The 26,769-nt window shown below is 43.4% G+C and overlaps 2 protein-coding genes across 9 annotated transcripts in view; one reads left to right on the top strand and one right to left on the bottom strand.

The window, feature by feature from the left end:
* Positions 1–1,781, bottom strand: part of FZD3 (frizzled class receptor 3) — a 39,854-nt gene extending 38,073 nt beyond the window's left edge. For all 4 annotated transcript variants that reach the window (XM_048516773.1, XM_048516780.1, XM_048516788.1 and 1 more), the window contains exon 1: positions 1,673–1,781. The gene's annotated coding sequence lies outside the window, so the exon portion shown is untranslated. The remainder of the gene's footprint in view (positions 1–1,672) is intronic.
* Positions 1,550–25,841, top strand: FBXO16 (F-box protein 16). Of its 5 annotated transcripts, none has more exons than XM_048516817.1 (10): positions 1,550–1,578; positions 7,573–7,675; positions 11,446–11,481; positions 12,242–12,448; positions 13,225–13,389; positions 16,266–16,486; positions 17,696–17,801; positions 19,583–19,627; positions 22,727–22,949; positions 25,520–25,841. In XM_048516817.1, the coding sequence occupies exons 2-10, from the start codon at positions 7,580–7,582 to the stop codon at positions 25,585–25,587; spliced, it is 1,167 nt and encodes a 388-aa protein (XP_048372774.1). In that variant the 5' UTR covers positions 1,550–1,578; positions 7,573–7,579; the 3' UTR covers positions 25,588–25,841. The 5 variants fall into 5 exon arrangements, with proteins under 5 accessions (XP_048372774.1, XP_048372769.1, XP_048372762.1 ...); XM_048516812.1 differs by lacking the exon at positions 1,550–1,578 and adding an exon at positions 1,929–1,952; XM_048516805.1 differs by lacking the exon at positions 1,550–1,578 and adding an exon at positions 1,933–2,081.
* Positions 25,842–26,769: the final 928 nt, after the last annotated feature.

Raw genomic sequence — 26,769 nt, 5'->3', positions numbered from 1 at the left:
GGTGGCAAAGTGCTATCTGTGGTAATCAATTATTTAGTCACAGTGCGGGAAAAAAAAGAACAATCTCCCGACTACTCCAGTGGCTATCAGAGGGATGGACAAATATTATTTCTCTGCTGTTTCAACTCATGTAATCTATGAGAGTTAGTATTCTGTCCCCTCAGCTTGAATCCCACACATAAAAAGGTACTATAAAGCACTCATTTCAGCTAGATATTTTAGCATATTCTTAACTCTTTGCCAGTTTTGCAAAGAAAAGTATAGGCAAGTGTAGGAGGGAGCATAATCTTTTTAAAACATCGTAAAGACCAGGTATCTTTTACCCCAAGTCTTGAAAATGGGGATGAAACAGTAATCCTAAATAAAATCTCCTTTCCGCAATGGAGGTGGTTTCCTCCTTGGGAAAAAACCCCCACTCCATATAGGAAGTGCACGACTGAAATGGAAAAGCTTTCCCAACACCTCCCAATCCAGTTTCCCTCAGTTGCAACTGCGGGATTAGTAAGACACGATTTCTAACCACTCTTTCAAAACACCAGCAAGATAACAAACTTGTTATGTTTGAGCATTTATTTATCCTTGCTATGATCCTAGTTTCCATAAAATGACCCAGAGGAACATTTTCCTTCTCCTCCTTCACAAGAATTCTTCCTTCCTGAGAGAAAGGAAGAGAATGGATAACTCAGGAAAACTCTTGCATCCAATGGACACATTTGAGGGCATGGGGGAGGAAGAGAACAGACAGAAGAACTGCCTTGCTGGATCAAATCAAAGGACAACATTGTACTCCCAACACCATCTAGCAAGGAGAATTCTCACAAACCGTGCACAAAGGTGACAGTTTCCCCCTATATACCCTGGAATATTTGAAAATCAGCAATATATAAATGAGAAATAAACAAGAGTATCTCCGGGGTTTTTTTTTTTCAATCTGCTAAGTGTGCATGGGATAATGAAAACCCCGCCCCCTCCCAACCAGGATTCATTCATCCTAATTTCTTTCCCAACAAAAGGGACTTGCAGCACTTCCAACCTCCCCTCCCTCTCTCCTACTCAAACACAAACCTGAGGCCGAAAGAAAAGCCCTCGATGACAAGTATAAGGCGGGGAGGGTGAGAAAAAGAAAGGAAGCATAACTCCTACGACCGCTGGCACTTTCCCCTCCAACCCTGGGAGGGGAGAAAGAAAGAGCAACCTTGGAAATCTTTCTCTCAGAGATGTGGAACGACCCCCCTCCCCCCATCACTTAGATATCATTTTAATATTCTCCGATTTTATTTACCCCGCTTTTTCGATATGCAGGCTCCAGTGACTGGGAAGGGGTGGGAATGGTATTTATTCCCTTTACGACGGCAGAGATTACAAAAGGGGGTGGGGAAACCAGCATTCCCCACTTAACGCCTGTCACTTAAGGGGGGGGGGGGGGACTACAGCCTTCCTTCTCCTTTTTATTATAGGGGAGCGCAAGAAGGACTCCCTCCCCGCTCTTAGGCCCCATGAGGAGACCTCCCCCCTCCTTTTTCTCCTCAATGAAAGCGGGGAGGGAAGCCACCGCCTCAGCCCTCCGTGGGATGCTGCGTAAGTGACTGGAGACACCCCCCCTTCCCCCATTGCTGACCAAAGATGTGGGAAATTACGCCAGCTGCACCGGCCCTCCTTCCCTCCCTGTTACCTGCGAGCGCAACGCTCCGGCCCTGGATGTTTCTCCTCAGGTTGCAGAGCGAATGAACTGCCTCAACCGCCACAACCGCCGCCGCGCCTTCTTCCACCGCTGTCGGCCCCGCCCCTTGGGGAGCCCCAACAAGGGGGAAGGGGGGGGGGAACCGCAGCCAATCCCGTCTCAGCCAGCCCGGCCGGTTGCTAGGTAGAACGAGAAAAGCCAGTTCTCTTTTCTGGTTGGCAGCTGCATCTAGGCAACGGTTGCCATGGAGAGCGGACTCGATTTGCAGGAGGTAGGGAGGAGAAGGCTGCCTAGGCCGCCGTCCTTTGGGGAAAGAGGGAGGCTAGTGGGGGAGGCTGGGAGCCCCCTACCCTGGGAACGACTCAGTGGCATCCGGTGGATAAAGAACCAAAGCGACCAGGTGAGAATCTGGACGGATCTAGGATTACACAGGTGTGGATGCATTATTATATAAATGGTCGATGTGAATAAAGAGCTAAGGCGACCAGGTGAGAATCCGAATGGATCTAGGGTTACACAGGTGTGGATGCACTATTATATAAATGGTCTTTATGAATAAAGAGCTAAAGCGACCAAGCTTATATTCCAAAGTTCGGATCTTAGGATTGCTAGCTATGTGGATGCACTATTAAGGCGAGCAGGTGGAGAACTCAATCGATCCATGATTGACGAGGTGTGGATGCATTATTATATAAAATGGTCTTTGTATGAATAAAGAGCTATACACTGTGGTGAGAATCCAAACCGATTCAGGAGTTACAGGTGGATGCATTATTATATAAATGGTCTGTATGAATAAAGAGCTAAAGGACCCTCAGGTGAGTAAATCCTAAAGTCAGATCTCAGATTACACAGGTGGGATGCATTATTATATAAATGGTCTCATGAATAAAGAGCTAAAAGCCAATTCGCCAGGTGAGAATCTAATGGACCAGTAAGCTACACACAGGTGTGGATGCACTATTATATAAATGGTCTTTATGAATAAAGAGCTAAAGCGACCAAGTGAGATTCCAAATGGATCTAGGATTACACAGGTGTGGATGCACTATTATATAAATGGTCTGTGTGAATAAAGAGCTAAGGCGACCAGGTGAGAATCCGAATGGATCTATGATTACGCAGGTGTGGATGCATTATTATATAAATGGTCTGTATGAATAAAGAGCTAAGGCGACCAGGTGAGAATCCAAATGGATCTAGAGTTACACAGGTGTGGATGTATTATTATATAAATGGTCTGTATGAATAAAGAGCTAAAGGGACCAGGTGAGAATCCAAACAGATCTAGGATTACACAGGTGTGGATGCATTATTATATAAATGGTCTGTATGAATAAAGAGCTAAAGCGACCAGGTGAGAATCCAAATGGATCTAGGATTACACAGGTGTGGATGCACTATTATATAAATGGTCTATTTTTATATGGATCTATAGCTATTGTCGGACTTGTATGTTTTGCTGGCCGCTGAATGAAAGCTAATCAATGTATAATCTGACTTCCTGAAGCACCAAGAAAATATCAGTAGTAATGGAATTCTGGAAAAGTATTTGGGCAATTTTGATGTCCAAGAAACCTCCCTAAAACATATTATAATCTCTTCCTTCTTCCACGTCTAAGTGGTATAGGTTTCCCATGATGGGGATAATTTATCTAGTCAAACAAATGGTTAGAAAGCTCTTTGGCAAAGAACATATCAAGCTTATCAACGCTGACATCATCAATCTAGGAAGTCATAATGTCCTAGAAAGTTGATGACATTTACTGATCAAACCAAGTAATTGGATTCATGTAGATAACCAAGATTAACAGTGTGATCGTAAACGGAATTACATCCTTCGAAGCTCCATTGACTTCAGTGGGCTTAGAAGACTGTGATGCTGTTTAGGATTGTTCTGTAACTCTATTATACTTTGTCTCAGGATTTTAACTGATGTCGTAACCAATGTTCAAGCTGCTTAATGTATTGTCGAAGGCTTTCACGGCTGAATTCAACTGGTTGTGGTGGGTTTTCCAGGCTGTGTGGCCATGGTCTGGTGGATCGTTAGGAACAAGATCCACCAGACCACAGCCACATCCCGGAAAACCCACCACAACAAGCTGCTTAATGTTTTGTTTAGTCAAAGAAGTACATGTCCTTGAGTATCTCTAGAAGACAAAAGGTAAAGTCCTGCAAAAGGGAATGCACTGTCCTTTCCAATTGGGATCTGGAAGTGCTTAACTTTGTATTGTTGAAGTCTTTGCTTAACTTTGCTTTGTTTAACTGAAATATGGGAAACACTTCCTAGGTGAGAAGTCGGTGACTGTACTCTGGAACAAAGTTTAATGACAGTAATTCAAAGCGGTTCAGTAACATAGTTATTAATAAGCAATAAAGCAGCATTCACTTGGGTTTAACAATGTGCAAATCATGTTCGCAGATTTTTTTTAAGAAAAAGGAATCATGGATACAGTTCTCAGTCATCATTGCATTTGGCAAAGTATCCTGAAGTAAGGGGGACCATTCTAGTGAATCCATAAAGGCTCAGTAGTTAAAGGAAGTACAAGAGCATCACGAATTTACTTACTATTTATTTAAGCAGTGGTAAATCCTTCTAAACCTTCCATTAACTTACGTTAGGGTCTGTTACTCCGGTCATCAAACGAGACTCAAGAAGGGTTCAAGAGCTTTGTTGGAACCATGTCAGCCCAAGGCCCAGATAGCCAAAACTAAAGTTTGGCTCTCAGCCTCGGTATATACCTGTAAGTTACAGAAAGGCTCAACCCATAATCCCCCCACCCTCGCATTCCCATAATATCAGCATTTGAAAGGACAGTGGGAACAGAGGCATTGTTTGGGACAGACAGCTCACTCACTCAGAGAAAGGCAGATAAGAATGAACGTTTAAGCTCTCTTCACTACTTACAGGCAAGGAGTGGGGAGGCCTCCTTAGCCTAGGGCGATGATAATGGCCGAACCATCTATGACGTTGGGGTGGACGTGTGAAATGCCAGGCCAAGAAGGGGAAGGGTGGCATGCAAGGGAGGGGGAGGGGCCCCAGCATCTGGACATGGCCCACCCACCCTAGAGGAGAGAGGTGGGAAAGGGAGGGGTGGCATGCAAGGGAAGGGGAGGGGGGCTGACAGTTTAGCAGGAAATAAATCTGTTTAGGATTGGAACTATGGTTGTATTTTTCTTCTGCTTTTCATCCAAAGTTCCAATATATGTAGCTTGAACGTAGCGTCCCTAATAGCACATACTAGCCTGATCTTGTCAGAACTTGTAAGCAGGTCTGGTACTAGAGTGGGAGACTACCAAGGAAGACTGTGGCTCTTATGTAGATCTAGGCAATGGCTAACCATTTCTTTTGATCTCTTGCCTTGAAAACCTTATTGAGGTGGAACTTCATGGGGTTGTCATGAATTAGTTGTGACTCAGTGCCATGCTTTACTTGCTAAGGTATAGCTTGAACATGTAAAGCTGCTTCAGGCTATAGTTTTGTCTAGTTTAGTATATCTGCTCTGAGGGACTTTTGGGTTTTTCACACTCTGGAGAAGAGACATGAAAGCCATGTTTAAATATTTGAAGTGATAATAAAACTGCAAAGATTGTCATGCCCTTATATAAAGCCGTGGTGCGACCACACTTGGAGTACTGTGTTCAGTTCTGGCTGCCACATTTCAAAAAGGATATTGAAGAGATAGAAAAGGTGCAGAGAAGGGCAACGAGGATGATTGAGGGATTGGAGCACCTTCCCTATGAGGAGAGGCTGCAGCGTTTGGGACTCTTTAGTTTGGAGAGGAGACGTCTGAGGGGGGATATGATTGAAGTCTATAAAATTATGCATGGGGTAAAAAATGTTGACAGAGAGAAAAATTTCTCTCTTTCTCACAATACTAGAACCAGGGGGCATTCATTGAAAATGCTGGGAGGAAGAATTAGGACAAATAAAAGGAAACATTTCTTCATGCAACACGTGATTGGGGTTTGGAATATGCTGCCACAGGAGGTGGTGATGGCCACTAACCTGGATAGCTTTAAAAGGGGCTTGGACAGATTTATGGAGGAGAAGTCGATCTATGGTTACCAATCTTGATCCTCCTTGATCTGAGATTGCAAATGCCTTAGCAGACCAGGTGCTCAGGAACAGGAGCAGCAGAAGGCCATTGCTTTCACATCCTGCATGTGAGCTCCCAAAGACACCTGATGGGCCACTGCGAGTAGCAGAGTGCTGGACTAGATAGACTCTGGTCTGATCCAGCAAGGCTCTTTCTTATGTTCTTATGTTCTCCTCCACTGTTGGACATATGGTGCCTATTTTAGATTACAACTGTGAAATTTGTGGAGAAGGAGTGTCAGCCTTTGCCCCTTCATCATTTTCTAGACATCAAACAGTTCGGAGGAGACGGAGGGGCTATTTGCTATATTAGGAAAATCTATGTGGATGGAAAGAAGGACTGGTTTTAGAAGGAATGAAGATGGAGAAGTGGCGGGTTTTGACAAGAACCAGGACGTGACCCTAGACATTTTATGTCACAGAAACCATCATATCCACTTTTCCTTGCCTTCCTTTCTCACAGGATCATTTCACACATTATAATCTGGCTTTAGCCTTAGTCTTTTACAACTTTATGATCAGTGAGCCGGCCCTAGATGATTCACATATTTGCTAACATCATTGCTACGTTAATAAATTTAGTTGTATACCTGAAGTGTCTGAAGTATACAATGTTGGGTGGTTCATCTCTTGACTGTAGCCATTTCTTCGTCGTTGTTATCATTAACATTTCCAAAAGCACTCTTCTCTTTGTTTTTGTTTAAGATCATCCTAGAAAAAGTTCACTGACTTCTTCAGTGAGGCTGAAGATTGTAAGGCTGCCTGTGATGGAATTGGTACCAGAGAACTTTCCTCCTCAGATGGTGGCACTTCAGAATATAGCTGAGGCATTGCATGTTTGAATGCTGCCCCAGTATTGAAAGTTGGCCAGAAGGGACACACTAACTTTTCACAAGCATGGAGGGCTTTTCTATTTAATGCAAATGAGCTGGCGGTACTACAGTATGTCACCTGCACACTGGTGCTGTCCAATGCCTGAATATTTAGATCAGTCCTAAATGTGAGTCTATGGGAGGAGGTAGATTCAGGTGGTGTTTAGGAACAATATAGTGTTTTGTTCTGGGGAAACAGGTTAAGATGTCAGTTATGTTATTTTGTTTTCCCTGTAATCTTGTATATCTTTCATGTGTGTTCTTGGTAATAACAGGGCAGAGAGGTTATACATGATTTATAACTAGCAGTTCTCTTTCCGTTACATGGTTAGTTGTGCTTGTATGAGAGACTCTGCTGGTTGTTTTCATAATTATTAAAAACTATCAGGAAGAACATGCTATATCTGCCTCTTTTTAATAAATTTTGTTAACATTGATAAAGAGGGTTATGAAGAAATACTAGTATTGCTAATGCTTGTGGGATTATCACAACATGCAGATCTAGGACATTCAAATTGTGCAGTTGGGGCCAAACCAGTCTTGACCGCAGTCTTCCAGTTTTTGAAAAGCTAATTTGGTGACCTTTGAAGATGAAGAAGGCTCAGTGGAGAAGAGGGCATTCAACTCTTTTTCCACCTATGCCTTTAGTACTATTTAAAATGCCTCAACGCCTCATCTATATTCTGAAGTGCCACCACCTGAGGAGGAAAGTTCTCTGGTGCCAATTCCATCACAGGCAGCCTTACAATCTTCAGCCTCACTGAAGAAGTCAGTGAAGTCAAGTTCTACATTCAGGCACCTGAAGCCAAATACTTGCCTGCGAGAGTCAATTGCAGTTTCTAGTATGCTGTTAAGGCATTCACTGGGATGATGGTTAAATATCAGTATTAATCCTTGAATCTAATGTACATTTTCTGCAGAAAAGTAATGGCATTTGCACCTCCCAAAAACCTAGAGGGTCCCAAGATGCAAACCAAGATGAGCGCGTGGACCCCCCTGAACCATCAGCTTATGAATGATAAGGTAAGTATAAATACAGTTGTAAAAGAATGGGCTATAGGATGGTTCTGCTTCCTTTATTCTACAAGCACAGAGAATTCTGGCATACTGCACAGCAGTGTTATGTGGTACTGTCATTTCACATAACACATTAGAAAACTAGACTTGCTGGAACTTATTGGCCCCTGACAGATTCAGGGAAGTCCCACTTCTGTTTTGAGAACATCTTCCCCTAACCAGAATCCTTAGGCCAAATTTTGATTCATAAAGAATTCTACTTTGAGTTCTGTCCCTGTGGAGAATCCAGCCCTAGTCAAGGTCATCATGGACCCTGTTCTGCAAAGACTAGGACAGTTCCTTTAAGTCTGTCCCAACTGAGGCTTCCTGATTTAGTATACAATAATAAACTGTGAAAGTTATACATTTAAAGGACTATTCAGAGATGACGGGGCAACTACCTATTCAGAGTTGTTTTTGGCACAGTTCTGAAATAAAAGTGAATTTAAAAGCATTGAACTGATGGGTATACCCTCCATTGGCTTAGATTAAGTAAACTCTGAAGCCACCAATTCTTATGCTAGAACAAATTTTCAGTGTCATCCTAAACAATGTTACACTCTTCTAAGTCCATTGAAGTCAGTGGGCTTTAAAGGGTGTAACTTGATTTAGGATGACACTTCATGTTAGTCTTCAAGGAGACACTGGACCCTAGTTTGATTTTGTTGCTGCAGATTAACATGACAACCCATCTAGCAATAAAAGTGGTTCCTGAGGTTAAAAGGCTGCTGGATTCTTGTAAACATTCTGAGAGTTCTTTGTTTAGATAAAGCAAATCCTGAACGATGATTGTCTGTACCTAAGCTCCAGTTTTGATTTTCAAATAGCAATTAGCCAGTGCGGTGTAATAGACTGTTGGCCTAGAATTGTCTCTTCCTTTTTCCTGAATGAATTAGTAAGAAGATCCCACCCAGTCAAAGATTAATTACTGAAAGGAATGACATCACAGTGTCCCCTACTCAGTGAGATCTGACTATGTGGTGATGCCACTGAAGTACAGTGAGAATGTTTGAGTATGATGGCAATCTAAATGAATTGGTGTAAATGTTTTCACAAAGAGTGAATAGTTGGGCACAGTGATAGTGGTGGGGAATCAAACCATCCTCTAAGTAACCTTCCTCCAACTTAAGTGGCTCTTCCTCCAACTGAAGAGCTACTCAAGTTGGAGGAAGCCTCCTTGGGCTGGAGGAGGACTTCAAACTTGAACCAAAAGTGTAGACTAAAATGTTGATTTAAATTCACTGGAAACTTAAATGAGAATTAAAGCAAAACTAAAAAAGGTGTGAGGGAGAAATGTATTATAAGAAATTCTTCTGTTTGTCAAAAGTATATCAAAAGAAAATTAAGATGTACTGTGAAAGTAATGCAATACACTTGGAATAGAAGTGAATTTAGAAATGTACGTAACAAGTTTTATATATGGCTGTTAAAGTCATAGTTATTTGTATGTTGCGATATTTATATGTTTCTTTCAAATTAGAAAAAGAAAATTAAAAAACAATAAATTGGACCGGTAGGTTCCTGCCTGAGAAATTAGAATTGAAATTGCAAAGTATTGTTCATAGCTGTTGTGAATCCCGTGAGATTCTTTCCTTTTGCAGTTATTCAGGAGATAATATTTCAGAATGTTAGAACCCAAAATTAGAAATAGTTTTTTAAAAAAAATTTAAATCTGTGAAAATTGTTTTCTATCTCCAGCTCATGGGATAGTCTTGTGATAGTCATGTGAATGCAAACCCAAAAAGGAAAAAAAGACGCAGAGTGACCAATGACAGCTTTATTTCCAAGTCTGGGCCCTTCTCATTTTGCTAATAACGGCTCATCCAGGTCACAAGTCACCTTGCATCTTTCCCCCTTTTTTGGTTTGCTGACCCATTGCTTGGTGTAGCCCTGCTTTCCTTTTCTTATGCTACGAATGCCCTTAATGTTCAGAGAAAATTATGAAATGAGACCTCCTTTCCTTAGCAGAGCCTATAAAATTGCAGCAACTGAGTGGTTTCAGCTTGCTGTCCTGCTGCACCTTTCTGTGGGTGCTTGGAGGGGAAGGTTATGTGGGGCCCTTGGTCCCTTAAGCATGCCCAGAAGTCCTTCTAATAAGCAGCAAAAAATTATATGCAGTCTGTGTGGGAGCTCACAATCCAGAAGGCTGAGCTTTCTGACCCACCCAAGGGCACCAACCCACTGATTGAAGACCACTGTTCGAAATAACCTTTCGCAAACCCTAACCCCGGTTTCCCCCAAAGGGATAAAAGTCTAGACCTGCAGTACTGAAAAGAAACCTTGGGGCTGGCTGTACTGAAACCTGGTTATTTCCAAAGGGATTAACTTACATGTGCTTTGTTTCCTAATGAACAGTGCAATGACAAGAGAGGCTCCAGGTGGATTCATAAGAATTTGGAAAGCAAACATTGTATATTTCACTGATCAAAGGCTCTAAACCTGACTTGGAGCAGTGCAAACAATCCCCTTGCTTTCCCACTTAAAATATCTGAACCAAAACGTGATCCTTGGGCCATTTCTCATTTCTTGTAACAAAGAAGATTGTGAAATGCCACCACGACAGAGGCAGCAGGTTGGCACGGTTGATGACTCATTCAGACAAGTGTCTTGAGAACACACGGGGGAGAGAGCCCATTAACGCATTTAGATTTAGTTCTCCACTCTCCCCCCCAAAGGCAAGAGGCTTAAGCATAGCCTGCTTTGAGTCAGCAGCGGCTGGTCGCACTCTTCTAGGAAAAGGAAATGGTTCTGCACAGATCTGTTAGAGACAACGAAGTGAAAGACAATGATTCAATCTAAAATTACATTGTATTGTCGAAGGCTTTCACAGCCAGATTCAACTGGTTGTGGTGGGTTTCCCAGGCTGTGTGGCCGTGGTCTGGTAGATCTTGTTCCTAACATTTCGCCTGCATCTGTGGCTGGCATCTTCAGAGGTGTATCACAGAGAGAAGTCTGTTACACACTGTGTACACTGTGTAAAATTACATTAGTTGTAATGTTCTGCTTCTTCAGCAAACATAATGCCCCACTGCTTTTCAAGTTTACATTCTTTATTAGGGTGTTCCCTAGCTTTGAACCAAGATCCTTTCCATGCTTTTGTGCAGATATTGTTGAGATTTGGTGAGTAGAGAGGAACTTTTCTCTCGTAACACTGAACCACCCAGAGAAAGAAGTTCAGAAATGACCCAGAAGACTGCCGCAACACACAATACATATATAGAGTTCACTGTTACTAGATGTGGTAATAGCTGCTGCCGTAAATGTTTTTAAAAGGAGAAGTTGACAACATCATGAAAGAGAAGTCTATCAGCTGCCATTATCCGTGATCATTGAATTAAGCCTCTAAGTTTGGAGGCAGTGAGTGCGCCAGATTCTAGGAGCCAGCGACAGGGAAGGGTTGTTGCTTGCTTGTAGTTTTCCTGACTGGCTGTTCTTGGCAATCAAAATCTGAGTAGGTGCATCAGACCTCGTTTTGCACATTTTATCACATGGGATCCTTTTGCAAGCTGGTGAATACTGAGGAGAAAAGCAATCTTATTTTGAGCTCTCCGTACTCACCGAAGGTATTTGTATGAAGTAATCTTAAGACCGATCAGTTAAGACCTTATGTTGAAGAACTGAACATTCTGAAGGCAGGAAATTGTCTACATGGCAATCGCTGCTCCAGTCTAGCTTGTAACTGTTGAGTCATTTTTTTAATGTCCTGTTTTCTTCCTTATTGTGTGTGTTCTTTACAGGTGTTTGAAGAAAGAAGAGCCCTGTTGGGGAAATGGGTAATATTTTCTGACTTACTTGAGCCTCAGATCTTTGTGGGTTTCCATATTTATTGACAGATGAGCAGACTGTTGAGAAATGTCCTATACGATGGGCGCGTGTTCTGATTATTTATTTATTTAATTAGATTTCTATCCTGTCCCTCCCCAACTAAGTTTGGGCTCGGGATGGCTAACAATACAAAAATATTCTATCCATTGAAATACATAAGTCAGTTTTAAAACCCATCAGTTGAAATAGCCATTGGCACTCCAGTTATTTCATTTTGACTTTAGTTCTCAGATTCAAAATCCGGTCAATTTGAGCAGGTGCATAGTTGCTATTACAGCCTTCTCCAGCTATGAGATCTGGCTTGGAAAGAGAATCTGGACTAGATGAATGTTTTTTCTGGCCACGCCGCTCTAGAAAAGGAATTAACTATGATAGCTAAGTGGAATTTCCATGACCAGAGGCAGCATACCTCTGAATACTAGATGCCAGCAACAACCGGGGGAGGGCCAATTACTCTTATGCCTTGCTTGTGGACTTCTTAGGGGCTTCTTGCTGGCTTGGGCTGGAGAAGAATGGTGGGCTAGATGGATTCTTGACTTGATCTCCCTATTCCTATGTTCTTAGTAAGCAGGAAATCAAACAATTAGAGGGTCCTGTGTAGTCTGTGCTTTGATGTTTGCCAAAATTAGATGCAAGGAAAAGTCATTTGCTTAGCACTGTCCTTCTGCCACATGCGACTCATCTTCTACCCTCTTCCTGCCACCCCAGTTTGATAAATGGACTGATCTCCAGAGGCGAAGAGTGCTGATGGATCTGTTAGAGCGCTGCTCTCTGCCACAGCTGAAGTTCTGGGTCAAGCAACTGCATGATCGTGTTCCAGCTGAAGCACTGGATTTCACGTCAAAGCTCCCCAAGGTGTTGTCCCTGTACATCTTTTCTTTCTTGGACCCGCGGAGCCTCTGTCGATGTGCCCAGGTAAAACTCAGCAGGTATGAAGTTGGTGAGGGGAAGGAGTCAGCACAGAGAGGCCAAGCAACTAGATATATTTAGCCTAGCCCTAGACAAAAGCAGTTTAAAGGGGATGTGATGTCTTCAGATAAGGGAGTTTGGGCTGGTCAGGATTTGTCCATCAAGGCAAAAAGCAATGACTTCAGTGATCTTTCTGGAGAAGAACTTATCCAATGAAAGAAGTCCCCTAGACTATCCATTGGCAGACTACTCTTTCAGTTGGACAACTCTTCCATTGGACAACTTCCTTTTAGGAAAGACTGAGTTACAGAGTTCCACATCTATGGAAGGTGGTGTGGAGCAGGAAGAGGATGTACTAAGTAAGCCACTGGGCATATTTCAGCTCCGTGACACCAACCCAATGCAGAAGATCAATTCACACACGTGATGACATTACTGTATTTCTGCCACACAAATATCCTCCAAAAGATTATGTTTGCATAGAGGGTGAGCCAGAAGTGTGCATGTGCCCAGTGACACATAGTTGACATACAGCTGCTCTAACTGCAAATACAGAATCCCTGCTTGGACTTATCATAATCACAGGAATCACAACCACTGCTAGTAATTGAATATGTGAGACTTTCCATTTTAGCTATTGTTTTATCTCTGAATAAAGGCAAGCATGAGGCCAAAGACTTGAATGTATGCATTTGGAGGCAGATTTTCAGTCTGGATTATGTGCTTGAGGAGATTGCTACAATAGTGTCCTCGAGTATTAATGGTGCATTTGGTACTCACAGGTGAGCTGGCACTGGAAATACTTGACGGAGTTGGATCAACTGTGGATGCCAAAATGTCTGCGTTTTGGGTGGTATATCAACTTCTCTCCAACCCCGTTTGAACAAGGAATCTGGAAGAGACATTACATTGAAATGGCAAAAGAGTTCCTCGTTACTAGGCCTATGGTATTCACGTAATCTTTGAAAGAAAATTGTGGAAGATAAACCTAAAGCTTCTTGCCTAGCTTTACCATCTGATGTTCTAATTTTCTGTATGCAGGATGTTTCTGTGTGGAGAACATTCAAACTTGCATAATCTCCCACTAGCATTCTGAACAGTCCAGTCTTTGGAGGTTGCAACCTGTGCTTTCCCTAAAGGTTTTAGGGTGGGGCTATGGTTTAGCATAGGTGTCAAACTCGTGGCCCTCCAGATGTTATGGACTACAGTTCCCATCAACTGTAGTTCATAACATCTAGAGGGCCACGAGTTTGATACCTGTGGTTTAGGAGTAGAACATCTGCTTGGCATGCAGAGGTCCCAGGTTCAGTTTCCAAGAACACTACTTAAAAGACCTAAGTAGGAGGTAGTTTGAAAGACCCCAGTCTGGGGCCCAAGAACCACCATCAGTCCAAGCAGAAAATACTGACCTTTTTTTTACAAAAACTTTTCAAATAATAACAAAAAAGAAGTAGAAAGAAATTAACAACAAAAATATGGCAGTCATGAAAAACCAGTTCCGGGTGCTGAGAGAGCTAGCATAAATATGTCAGACAGTGCTTTATAAAATTGTAAAACGATCAATATATTTCACACTGTTTTTACTTTGATAAGAGATAATAGACCAAAGGACAGTTGCGTGTGTTTGCATTTGCCCTCAAAGCACCCAGCAAAAAGTTCCATGCAAACATGATACTGAACCGTCCCATGAAAGTGTCAAACTATAAAGAGGACAGGTAAGCGTGGGAACTCGTTCTGCAGAGCCATATTGTAATATCTTTAGAGAGGTCTGTGGTGGTAGGGTGGCCACTTGGTCCCAGTTGTGAGAGGCATTACCTTAAGCGGTCACATAGATATTTAAAACATCTCTGACTGAATTCAAGCAATGCATAAACCATGAAATCACATTGCTGATTGATAATTGAATGTACTCCCCAAATATTCAATCCTTGTAAGGCTCAGCTCTCAATCTCTAAGAAAGATGTTGAGACTGATGTTTTTGTTTGTTCCAGGTTCAAAGTGAAACCGTGTATTTTCCAGCCAATAAACAGCCAAGTTAAGTTTCAAAGCTACTAACCCAGAGCTTTGCCAAAAGGGGGGGGGGGGGGCGAGTTAACTGAATTCCAAATCTGAGAGATTCAGAAGTTATAGGGTGTGACCAGCTTATACAGAAGCTATTATATATAGACCAACAGATAGCTTTACTAAATCTTCTGATTTGTGCTCTCTTAAGGTGTGATGTGATGCTATTCTGATCACAGTATAATAGACACTGTTTTTACAGTGTCTGCTTTTTTTCCTGGGACATTTAGTCAATTGTGTTGCATTGGTTTTTGTAGTGAGACCTAGGCTGGCAAAAGATCACCCTTTCATAGCTAATTCTAGCAATAAACAATACATCTCTTCATTATGGGTGGCCTATTGCTTCAGGGCTAAAGAAAGGAAGCTTAGCTTCTGTAAGCCAAATGCAGCCAAGCCTTGCATGTCAAATATATAAATCCCATGGGTGAACTGCATGGCCCATTTGATTAATACTTTATTCCATTACAATGTTGGGCACATTTGCAATCCTTTGTAGACTTCTGGTTGCTCAAAAAGGTGCAGAAAAGAGCAGCCAAAAATGATGCTCGACTTTAACTCAACTTTAACTGACCTTTATTAGGCATATCAGTAAAAATAAAACAAAGTTCAGGACAGAGCGGGTGTTAAAACAGGACATAAAACTGGACAAAGCATATAAGATTGGTAAAGAAGAGGTGATCAAGCTTCCATTATGTCTTTGACTTGAGCACTTCTAATAAAAATTCAGCGGTTTTTCCAGTTATCCCACTGTCGCTATTATTCAGCAGGTGAATAGTCTTTGTATGCTCCGAACAACTTTTTTTATTCCCTAGAGCTGGGACAGGTAGGGAGTGTCTAGGTAACGCATACCTCGGGCAAGAAAACATTATATGCTCGAGGGTCTCAACAGTATCCTGACAATATGCACATGTTCTATCTTGAAGTGGAATATTCAACAGTTGACCCTTAAGAATGGCAGAGGGGAATGTGTTACATCTAGCACAAGTAATGATCCATCTCTGCCTGGGCTCTGACAGTTGGGATACCAAAAATGATGCAAGTTTCCATGAAATAACACTAAAGCGTTTGAGTCTTTTTAGTTAAAATTAAAAGACAACTAAGGAGGGAAAGGATAAAACATGATAAAGGTGCGCATGGCACGGGAAAAAAGAAATTTCTTATAACATTGGACCTTGAAGATACCCAACAACACAACAGAGCATTAGCATGTAGAACTCACTGCAGCAAGATGTGGGGACGGCCACTATCTTCAAGAACTATAAAAGGGGATTAGAGAGCATAGTAGATGATAGCTCTACTGATTGTTGTTGGCCATGATGGCTAACTGGAGCTCTTTGTTCAGAGACAGTCTGAATTTGAATGTCAGTTGCTGGAGTACAAGATGCAGCAGAAAACTGTTGCCTTCATATCCTGCTTATAAGCTTCTGAGAGGCATCTTTCTGGCCACAGTTAGGAACATGCTGGACTAAGCAGACCTTTTCTCTGATCCAGCAGAGCTCATGTTTGTATGAACTCAAAACTCGTGGTACCAAGTAGCTAGTCTCCTTGCTTTTGTAGTGTGCCCTGTAGGTTGTCTAAGACCACAACAAAGAACAATTAACTTGGTTACTTTCTGGAGGGTTGCTTCATTGTCCCACAGTATTCCAACCATGGATGAACTCACTGTAGTAGCCAGCAAGGAAACGCTTTGTCACAGCTAAAGGACTAGATAGGTTCTCCAGCGGCTTGGCCTTCATCATTCCTACCAATCTTTTTTTCTTAGATTGTCCCAAAAGACAACTTCGTGGTGGCTGATGTTCAGCCAGTAGCCAAAGAGACCCCGGAGGCGAAACAGTCCTTGTCCTCAATCCTGCAATTAGGAAAAAAATTGGAGAAGGAGAAAAGAGGGCTCCCCCCATGGCGTTCTTCAGATAAGCATCCGATGGACATCATCAGATTCAATTACTTGGACAACTATGATCCTATTGAGCAAGCGAGACAAGCGTAAGGCATATCATGACATCATACTTCTTTCTTTTTGTCGGACTAAATTATTAATGAAATGTGGTAAGGGGCAGCAGGGTCTCATTCATCCCCAAGACAGCAGTGCTGTAGTAGTCGAGTTTGGTTCTTAGCCATTCCCATGCTTGCGGAAGGGGAAAAACAAATCTGTACTAGTCCCTGCCCTCATAATTTCTGATAGAATCTAGGTTAGGATTCTGTTTGTAGAGTCCCCTCCTCTATTTGTTCTTGTTCTTTCTGCCTCTCTTTAATTCTGGCAACAAACCTGTTGGGTAGATTACGCCAAGAAAGAGACACTGTCCCAAGTAACCCAGCACGTTTCATAGCAGAGTAGGAATCTGAATCTGGCTCTGACTCCAGCATGGATTCTAGAACCAGGGGGCATACATTGAAAATGCTGGGGGGAAGAATTAGGACTAATAAAAGGAAACATTTCCTCACGCAACGCGTGATTGGTGTTTGGAATATGCTGCCACAGAAGGGGATGATGGCCACTAACCTGGATATCTTTAAAAGGGGCTTGGACAGATTTATGCAGGAGAAGTCAATCTATGGCTATCCTCCTTGATCCTCCTTGATCTGAGATTGCAAAGGCCTTAGCAGACCATGTGCTCAGGAGCAGCAGCAGCAGAAGGCCATTGCTTTCACATCCTGCATGTGAGCTCCCAAAGGCACCTGGTGGGCCACTGCGAGTAGCAGAGTGCTGGACTTGGTGGACTCTGGTCTGATCTAGCAGGCTCTTTCTTATGTTTTTATGATTCATTTCCTTTCCCCCCTCATGCTAGGGGTAGGCTTTTGGCTTTAAAAATTTTTTTAATGGAACTGGTGTATTGTCCTATTGGATTTTTTTAGTGCTTTTTACAAGCCATTTTTAAAGAAACTTAAAACATTGTTTTGGGTGAGGCATGGGAGTAGTTTTTGCAATTGGTTGGCTTTTGTGACAATCAGCACAGTGCACAACCTAGCCCAATGGGAAGGCAGAAGGAAAGCAGCTGACAACAGGGTCTGCCAATCAGCACTCTGTTCAGGCAAGATCTTATTGGAACTGAATGGACCAGTTACTGATGGGCTCCATTCAGATTTTAAGTTTGTACATGTATGGCCAAAGGAGTGAGTGTCAATCCACAGAAGAATCACTACTCAAGCTGTGTGCATCTATCTGAAATGTTACACTTTTTTCGACTCTTGCAGTAGAAAAAAAGAAGGAGGGCTAACCCAAGACCTCAGCCTGCAAACTTTTCAGAAAAAAAGGAAACCAAGCAGTGGAACATACAGACTTCGGAAAGCAAAGTCATTGGCAAGTATTGCTGCTGGTTTACCTTCTCAGCTTATCGGCACACTCAGTGGTATGTGCCGCCCTCAGGCACTCTAAAAGTTGGCCAAGAAGGGAGCATCTTTGCCAGTTGCAGCATTTGAATGCAAGTGACTGAGATTCAAAAAGTCTGTATTGTAGGCATGGATGCTCTCTTGAGCATGTTGGGTTCAGGCTGAATGTCTGATTCTCACAGAGATGGAACAGTATTAATCTAGGATAGCCACCAGTGATGGTTAGATTCCTTGGGCTTCAGCGGTCTCTCATCAATGTTCGATCTCCTCTTGCTTAGCTTACAAACTATATTCCAGATGCTGTACTGATGCCAGTCAGCCCTGCCCAGAGGGCCTGTGAGACATAGTGAACAGATGAAGGAGATTAGAGTAGGAGAGAGCATCATGGCCTAATATGTAAGTAATAGGGATGGGGTACAGCAGAATCAGAGGGACGGTAACATACTTTCCTCTATCCTGATCTCCCAGAATTTCCAAGCGAGATGTTCTATTTCCTGCTACCAAAACTAGTTTTCTAGAGCCTGCTGCTAGTATCAAGGACCTGTCTTCCTACCTCAGCCACTTTTCCCTCTTAAAGCATAAGCCATGAAGAAAAAAAAGAGGACAGCAATATTTTAGAGCAGCCATAAAATATCAGACACACGCTCTGAAAGATTACCACAAGACTTCATGCAGCCTGGTCAGCGAGGCTCACAGTTCCTCTGTGTGCAGCTTGGTGCCATAACCTGACCTGAGATTATGTCTAGTGTCAGTGTGCTGCTTCCAGGGTTCCAAGGCTGTGGTGTAACACATTTGGGATTGTGCTAGTTTCATTGTGCAGCCCTTCATACAGGGTAGAAAATGGTGCTGAGAATTTGAGTGAGTGCAAGGAGTGAGTGCTGTCCCAAAATGGCTGCCATGAAGGGGGAACATAGTGCAAGGAATTCCTGTGCCAAAAAAAGGCCAGTACCAAGCGGGCTTGCAATTGTGCTACAGTCTTATTCAATTAAAAACTGAAAAGGTTGCCATGTAGTCCTCTTGATTCTAGCAGCAGAAGAGCAAACTTGTCTTATTGACTGCTCTGAAGTGTCCGAGACCAATAGCAGATCACTCTTTATATTGTAAGATCACCGAAAAAGCTCACATGTCCTGCATGAAAACTGTATGGTGATGAAGGTGGTCGAAGTAGGGTTGAACCGATAGCTTAACTAAAACGGGTGATACCGTGGCATCGTTTTGAAGTGTTTATATTCATCTTGCTGGAGGTTTTGAATACACTAAAGATCAAAGGACTACTGACTGCTTCAATGGAATAAAGAATCAAGGGTTGACATGACACTCTTTTAGGTTTTTAATTGAATAAGATTACAGCACAATTGCAAATCAACTTGATGTTAGCCCTTTTTTGCACGGGAATGTCTTGTGTTTCCATGAAGGGGGATGCAGCCAACCATAAAACAGCTACCTCTCAGATGCCGGGATGATTCCTCCTTGGACATTCTGAAGTCTCTCCTGCTCTAATGAGCTGGAGGAGTGCAAGGGGAAGAAGGGTCAGCTGACAGGGATTATGGTATTCACATGCATCACTTTGGGGATCTCTGGAATAGATTTCTTTGTAGGAAGCTATGTTTGAATGCCATAGGATTATTCGCCTGTTCCTGTTGCATGTCTGGCTACAGAAACATGTGCCTTTCAGCAATGTACTTCTCTCCCTGTAGGGCGGATCTCAACAGAGCTTTGCAATTTAACCTGTTTTGCTTCCTTGTCCTCCAGCAGCCTAGTGCTGAGTTGCCAAGAATGCAGACGGGTAGAACTCAGGTATACGAGACACATTCGCTTCTGACAGTCCTAGAGGGTGGGGAGGAGACCTGCACCGTGCCTGCCACATCCTGCCATTTGTTTGTGTGTTCCACACCATCAGCACCTCTTCCTGATGTTTTAAGCTCTTGCATGTCCACCTACTTCTCTGTAGGCTAATCCCTGCCAGTCATTATGCTGCTTCTTTTTAAATGTAAGGATTAAGCCCTGCCTTTCTCTCATTGTCTGGGTTTCCCAGCCGGCGGGCCGTTGCCTGTTAGGAAAACGGAAAGTGGTTCTTGGCTTTTCAGGCTGACAGTTGACTATTGACAGTTGTGCCGTTATCTGCCTTTATTGCTTCCAAGTGGATTTCCGAGGAAATGTTTTACTGCTATTAGTTTTTCCTCCAGATTAAGCAAACAGATTTAAAGGCCCGAGGCCTAGTTCTCACTGAGGGGGTCGACATATCTCGGCTGCAGATGGGAACTGAAAGTGTCCCATGTGTAAAGTGCCACCAAGTTTCAGCTGACTTTTGGCAACCCGGTAGAGTTTTCAAGGCAAGAGACAGCAGAGGTGGTTTGCCATGGCCTGTCCTCTACATAGCGACCCAGGGTGTCTTGGTGGTCTTCCATTCAAGAACTAGCCAGGACTGACCCTGCTTATTTTCTCTGACGAGATCAGGCTAACCTGGGTCATCCAGGTCAAGGCAAAAACTTCCCATTCCCGCCATATAGAAATTAAGCATTTCAGGAAGAAAAGTGTGGTTTATCATATCCATTGCCAGCAAACCCAGCTGGCTCACTCTATGACATGTTCTGCTCCAACTTGTATGACCAGGAGACTGTGGGGAAACTGCTGCTTAGAAGCAGCGTAGAGATTACGCTTTCATCCTCGTGCTAGTGTTCTTTGTCAAGATCCAGTTTATTGCATTGGCCATTGGCCTTCACAGTCATTACACAGCACATTAAAACTACAACTCAGTGGTTACATAGACATAAAAAGAGAGATAAGGTAAAATTAGACCCTTACTGTGTTATTCAGTCTCTGATCTTTCTAGCTGCCACTGCAAATAGAGCTACTCTTTCAGAAACATGGTGATCAGTATCAGACGAAGGAAATACACATAATTGAACAAATTGGGCCTATTGGACAACAACCTATTGATGTATTTCCTCCTTGTACCACTGTAAAGGGGGCAAACAAGGCACATAGTGTGATAAATCTTCAACCACGCTCTGCAGATACACAGGTGTTGAGAGGCAGGGATGCGAAAGAAATGACCAGTTCACGTTGCTAAAAACAGCATGAAATCTCAAATAGGTGAAAGCCATCCTTACTACTGGAGTTGTTAAGTTCACTAAATACAAGGTTCTAGTGTGATCCCTTTTAACAAATTTTAAACTGGGGGGCTACTTTAGATTGTTTAGTTAAGTTCCAGTCTATCACAGCATTGTTTTGGAAGATCCAGTCACAGATAGCTGTGGTCCTTCTCTTTCCCACGGAGCAAATCATCTGGGATAGAGTATCTCACTTTGATTGTGGTAATTTCCTCAGTCCTAGATCTCATTGAAGTCTTTGGGAGTGACCAGCTCTGCTGACCAAGACAGTCTTGTTTGTTCACTTCATTTCCCAGCCAGTACTTAGAATGATCATATTAACATGAGCTCTTATGCAGGGCTGCCCCATGTCTACCCTCAGTAGAGCTGCAGGTGACCCCCCTGGGGAGGTCAAGAATCCTCCTCACAAACTGATGCTGCAAGGGGGGGGACGCACCCCGTGGGGGTGTGACGAGGGCATTGTTGGGTGGGGGTGGGATGGGACGGGACGGAGGACGCACCAGTGCACCTGGCTTTTTTCCCCCTTGCTACGTCTCTGGATGGAATTACTTTGCTGACAAGTAGTTTAATGGCTGGGTCCACTAGACAGCCTCCCTTTGTATACATTTTTTTTATTATCACCCCAATTTTTTTTAAAGGTTTGTGCCCTAACAGAGGCCAGGTGAGCTTTCCAGAAGAGAGTTTCACTAAAAGTTGCTCTCAAATGCTTATAGAAGTTGTGTCTGTTTGTTTATGTAGCTTCATTAGCATATGTGGCCCTTCACAAAATCTAGGGGTCCCTGGTGTGAAGAATTTCTAATCTAAAATCTGAGACGGTGGCTTGTGCTAGCTAACCATCTGTGCAAAGAAGTCCCAGTGAGCGTTCCTGTTTTCTTTTCCATTTCTGCCACCCCTGGAGAGGAAGATTTAATGGGTTGTGCCAAAGGCTTTGCAGGAAAAAAAGGGTTTTTAGGAGGGAAGTGAAGGAAGTAGCATCACAGGGGGATTGCAGGTGCCAATTCCAAGCTTAAGGGCAGCCAGATGGAAATGGCGGAAGCGGGAGGGGCTAGGGCTCAGTAATACAGTATCGGCTTCGCATACAGAACGTCCTAAATTCACTCCCCAGCATCTGCAGTGGAAAGAGGAGTTGTTTTTTATACCCTGCTTTTCTCAACCTTTAAGGAGTCTCAAAGTAGTTTACAATCGCATTCCCTTCCCCTCCCCACAATAGACACCTTGTGAGACAGGTATGGCTGAGAGAGAGAGAGAACTATAACTGGCCCAGAGTCACCCAGCTAGCTTCATGTGGAGGAATGGGGAAACAAACCTGGTTCACCAAATTAGAGTCTTCCCCCTCCCTCCCCCAGAGTCCACCAACATTTATTTGAAAGATGTGAACAATATTCAGTGTGACAGTTGAAAGTCAAATTCGGCAAGGATGTAGGTCTGGACCATTTCGGTGCTTTCCTTTTCCTAACAGGGATTCCACAGAGATTTTTTTTAAAAAAAATTATATACTTGACAACAGAATCAGTTCAATAGACTTAACCTCAAGTAAGTAGGATTGCAGCCTTAGCCATTTTGCATGTTTTCACTTGGAATTTAGACATCGAAGTGGTATGGTGTGATGTGGCGTGTTTGGTTTTGCTTGGTTGAGAAACTAGGATAATGGAACAAGACTGCAGTTCCTGATTTGTGATAAGTGCCCTGCACGTCAGAACACAATCACCATTTATGTTCTTTCAGAAGTAATCATTTTGTGTTGCTTTACTCTGAAATCACGGTTATCTGCCTTATTTCCTAGATGTCCCTCTCGACAGACTTTGACTCGCACCCCAAGTTTCCAGTTCGCCCAAGCTGGGCTACTCATCAGTCAAATGGCTATCCTGTTACTAAAACAACAGCTAAGCTCCTTGCCCAGAGTGCCCAGTGGAATGCTGGGATACGACCAGCACCTGTTCAGGGTCCAGTCCCAAAGCTGAGCAAGAAAGGGAAGATGGCTTTTGCAAGAGCAAGAAGCTCACCAAGTAAGTACGCTGTTTGTTACTGTTTTTTTAGACAGTGATTTCCTCCCTCATCTCACACCACTAGAAGCCTTTAAAAGAAAGAAACCAGGGATTGTTAGATCGCAGTTTCCCTTACAATTCTTCAGTGATGAAAGCTAGAGTCTTACCTTATTAAAAAGCTTCAAAATTGGGAACAAACAGATCATAGCTATCCAGGTACCCTCTAATCTTTCCCTGGTTCTGTGTGGAAGTTCTCTGGAACCAAGCTGTCTGCAAGAGCTCCTCCTTCTGGGCAGCCCCTTATGAAGAGCTTGGATTTATATCCCACCTTTCTCTCCTGTAAGGAGACTCAAGGTGGCTTACAAGCTCCCTTTCCTTCCTCTCCCCACAACAGACACCTTGTGAGGTTGGTGGGGCTGAGACAGTTCTGAGTGAACTGTGACTAGCTCAAGATCACCCAGCAGGAATGTAGGAGTGCGGAAACACATCTGGTTCACCAGATAACCCTCTGCCACTCAGGTGGAGGAGTGGGGAATCAAACCCAGTTCTCCAGATTAGAATCCACCTGCTCTTAACCACTATACCATTCTGGATCTCCAATGCATCACCAATTTGGTGGCTATGCATGGCTTGCAGGGAATGTTGATAGCATTAGATTATTCTGATGCTGTAGTGCTATAGCGATATTAAAATATCTGGGATTTTTAAAGCTGAGAAAAAGCCCTTTGGGGAATGCATGTGCAAGGGAAATAATGTGTAGAACCAGCACAAATCCACACATTTGCATTCATGCGGCATCCAAAGGAGTTTTGACTTTGATCCTTCCCAAAAGATCATACCACAGGGGTAGGGAACCTGCGGCTCTCCAGATGTTCAGGAACTACAATTCCCATCAGCCCCTGCCAGCATGGCCAATTGGCCATGCTGACAGAGGCTTGATAAAATCATAGTTCCCTGAACATCCTAGGCCTGGGATAGGCTGGGATTCTGTCCTAAATAGTTGGGAGGATCACAGGAAAGGAAAGTGGTCTGCAGGGAGAAACAGAAGCGGGACAAACAGAGGACCATATCATGTGCATGTTCTTGAAAACTGCAGAGCTATAAGGCAGCCCGGGCTACATTCTACCCATTAAGCAGGATCAAACCTGGAGTTGCTAAAGGATTCTGGCTTAACAAGGCTGATCACAACTCCCTGACTAGTGTGCCACTCACCTCAGTACTAAGAATATTTCCATGGATGTCAGACCTATTGAATAAAGCAGGTTGCCGCTTCTAGGATTGGGGGGGGGATCACAGGAAAGTGGTCTGCAGGGGTTTACATTCTACCCATTAAGCAGGATCAAACCTGGAGTTGCTAAAGGATTCTGGCTTAACAAGGCTGATCACAACTCCCTGACTAGTGTGCCACTCACCTCAGTACTAAGAATATTTCCATGGATGTCAGACCTATTGAATAAAACGGGATTTACTTCTAAGTTGACTTACTCCTTGTATATAATTGCATTTGTTGCATGATTCATATTAATACTGCAACTAAACTTGCTTCATGTTGTTTTAAAAAATAAGTGTGCCCTGCCCTTGGGATTATAGTCTAAATTGGGGGGGAAAAAACACAAGATACATTATGGAAGAAAGAAAAAATTGAAGGGGAGGGGGGTCAGTTGCAGAAAGCTCAGATAATAAGACAGGAATCCAGTGGCATCTTAAATAGATTTTATTCCAGCATCAGCTTTCATAAACTGGAGCCGTCTTTGTCAGGTGTATTCTTCCATCTTGGCTCTAGTTCACAAACATTTGTGCAGGAATAAAATCTCATTCGTCTTTAGCAGCACTGATTTTTCTCCGGCAGATTGCCAATGCAGTCTTATGCAGAATTACTTCAGTAGTCCATGAGCTTACCCAGGAGTAGCTCTACATTGGATTGCCCTGCGGTATTCTTTTCAGTGCAGTTTGCTGGCCGGGCTGGTCAAATGTTTGAAATGTTGCCAAACTTCAAAACAGTCTACTGAGAGGTTAGTGAGTGATCTCTTTTCCTTTTCACAACAGCATGGGAAAATATGGCCAGATTGGGGGTCAACAGCTGGCTACAGCCTAGGAGAAACAGAAATGCAAGCCAAGTGTGCAGTGGTGTGACACGGGCTGGGGAATAAAGGACAGACTGTTCTAACCAAGGGCAGGCCCATGGCTCAAGACAAGCATACTTTTAGGGTATATGTAGGGAAGACTGTGGAGAGAACTGAACAGTCAAGTGGCTGTTGCAGGTCTTCCAGGCTACGGGGCTGTGGTCTGGTGGTTTTAGCTCCTAATGTTTTGCCTTCATCTGTGGCTGGCATCTTCCAAGGCATCTCATGGAAAGATGTGTTTCTCTAACATGACAAGCCTCTGAAGAGGCCAACCACAGATGCAGGCGAAATGTTAGCAGCTAAAACCACCTGGCCATGACCACACAGCCTGGAAGACCCATGATAGCCACTTGATTTCGACCCTGAAATCCTTCAACAATGCACTGAATGGCTAAACTCTCAAGGTTGAAATGTCTGCTTTGCCTTTGGTTCTCATGGTTTGTTGTCCTGCCTTTCTGCTTATTACAGCATCGCCATTCTTTGAAAGCCAACCTTGGGAAGTTCCATCATCCAGCCGTGTTTCCGATTCAGACTAGGAAGATGCGGAAAGGGGAAACCGTCACAGCCGAATTAGACTCTGAAGAGGAAATGCTGCTTTTCTCAACGTTGCAGAGCCACAAGCCAGAGTTGCTGGGATGAGATGGGCAGCTGGACTGGTGTGTTTCCCCACTCCCATGTGGCAGCCTCGCTGGGACAGGGAGCAAATGCATTGGCAGCTGGCTGCCCCCTAGCTCCACAGTGTGTGAACCCTCAAGTCCAGGATGCTTCAGAGCTGCGCTAGTGGCTGCAGAACAGTAAAGCACAATGGAGTGTTATTGTGTTACAGAGGGAGGGGTGAATTTCCGAGAATTGGATGCTATTTGGCGGCTTTCAACCAGGAATGATGTTAACTAGTGGCCCTGTGGTTCCCCACCCTGGATGGTGGAGGAGAAAGACCACCATGGGCTCCATGGAGGGGCTCTCCAGAGATTGGTTAAGGGGTTTTATTGCTTTTTCTCCCTCCCTGAGAAAGCCGTTGGAAGCGGTGTGGTATGCATATTTGCCGCGCTGCCTCTACCCACCATGGTGATCTGGATTGTGCTGTAAGAGTCCAGCACATAGGCTATGAATGTATCATGTCTGCACTTCAGTGATGGACCTATTGATAGAGCACAGGGCCTGTACTTCTGGATCTTGGATCCAAGCATCTGCTCAGCCATGACCTTTCCCACATCACCCTGGAAGAGTCATAAGCCTTTAGTCTCTGGATCCAAGTTGTAAAATGGGCACAGGGCAGTGTCTTATTCTTTCTTGGGACTAAACCCCACCGAATAGATTTGAGAGTAGAATTCTGAATAGACTTGCTTACATTTGCTCTCTGAAGAACTATTCATAATTATGATTTAACTTAGTTTGAAGGCAGAATTATGTAAATGACGAGTACAGTCAATTCATTTCCAGCTCTTAGTGGAAACATAAAAGGTGACCACCACCAACAAATACAATCGCTAATAATGATATTGTCATTAAAAAATTGTTCCGTTTTCCCTTCCTTCTGTCTACATCTTTTCTTGTCTCCCTAGCTTTATTTGAAATTTAGATTGTACACTCCTTGAGGGCAGGGCCCTGGAGTCCCCTACCTTTGCTGCTTTATGAAATGATGTGGGAGAACATAAGAACATAGGAGTTAACCTTCTGGATCAGACCAGAGTCCATCTAGTCCAAGCACTCTGCTGCTT

This window comes from Sphaerodactylus townsendi, linkage group LG01 (genome assembly GCF_021028975.2).
Source record: "Sphaerodactylus townsendi isolate TG3544 linkage group LG01, MPM_Stown_v2.3, whole genome shotgun sequence".
Taxonomy (NCBI): domain Eukaryota; kingdom Metazoa; phylum Chordata; class Lepidosauria; order Squamata; family Sphaerodactylidae; genus Sphaerodactylus; species Sphaerodactylus townsendi.
The sequence above is the reverse complement of the archived record's forward strand: the minus strand, read 5'-3'. Positions and strand labels throughout refer to the sequence as shown.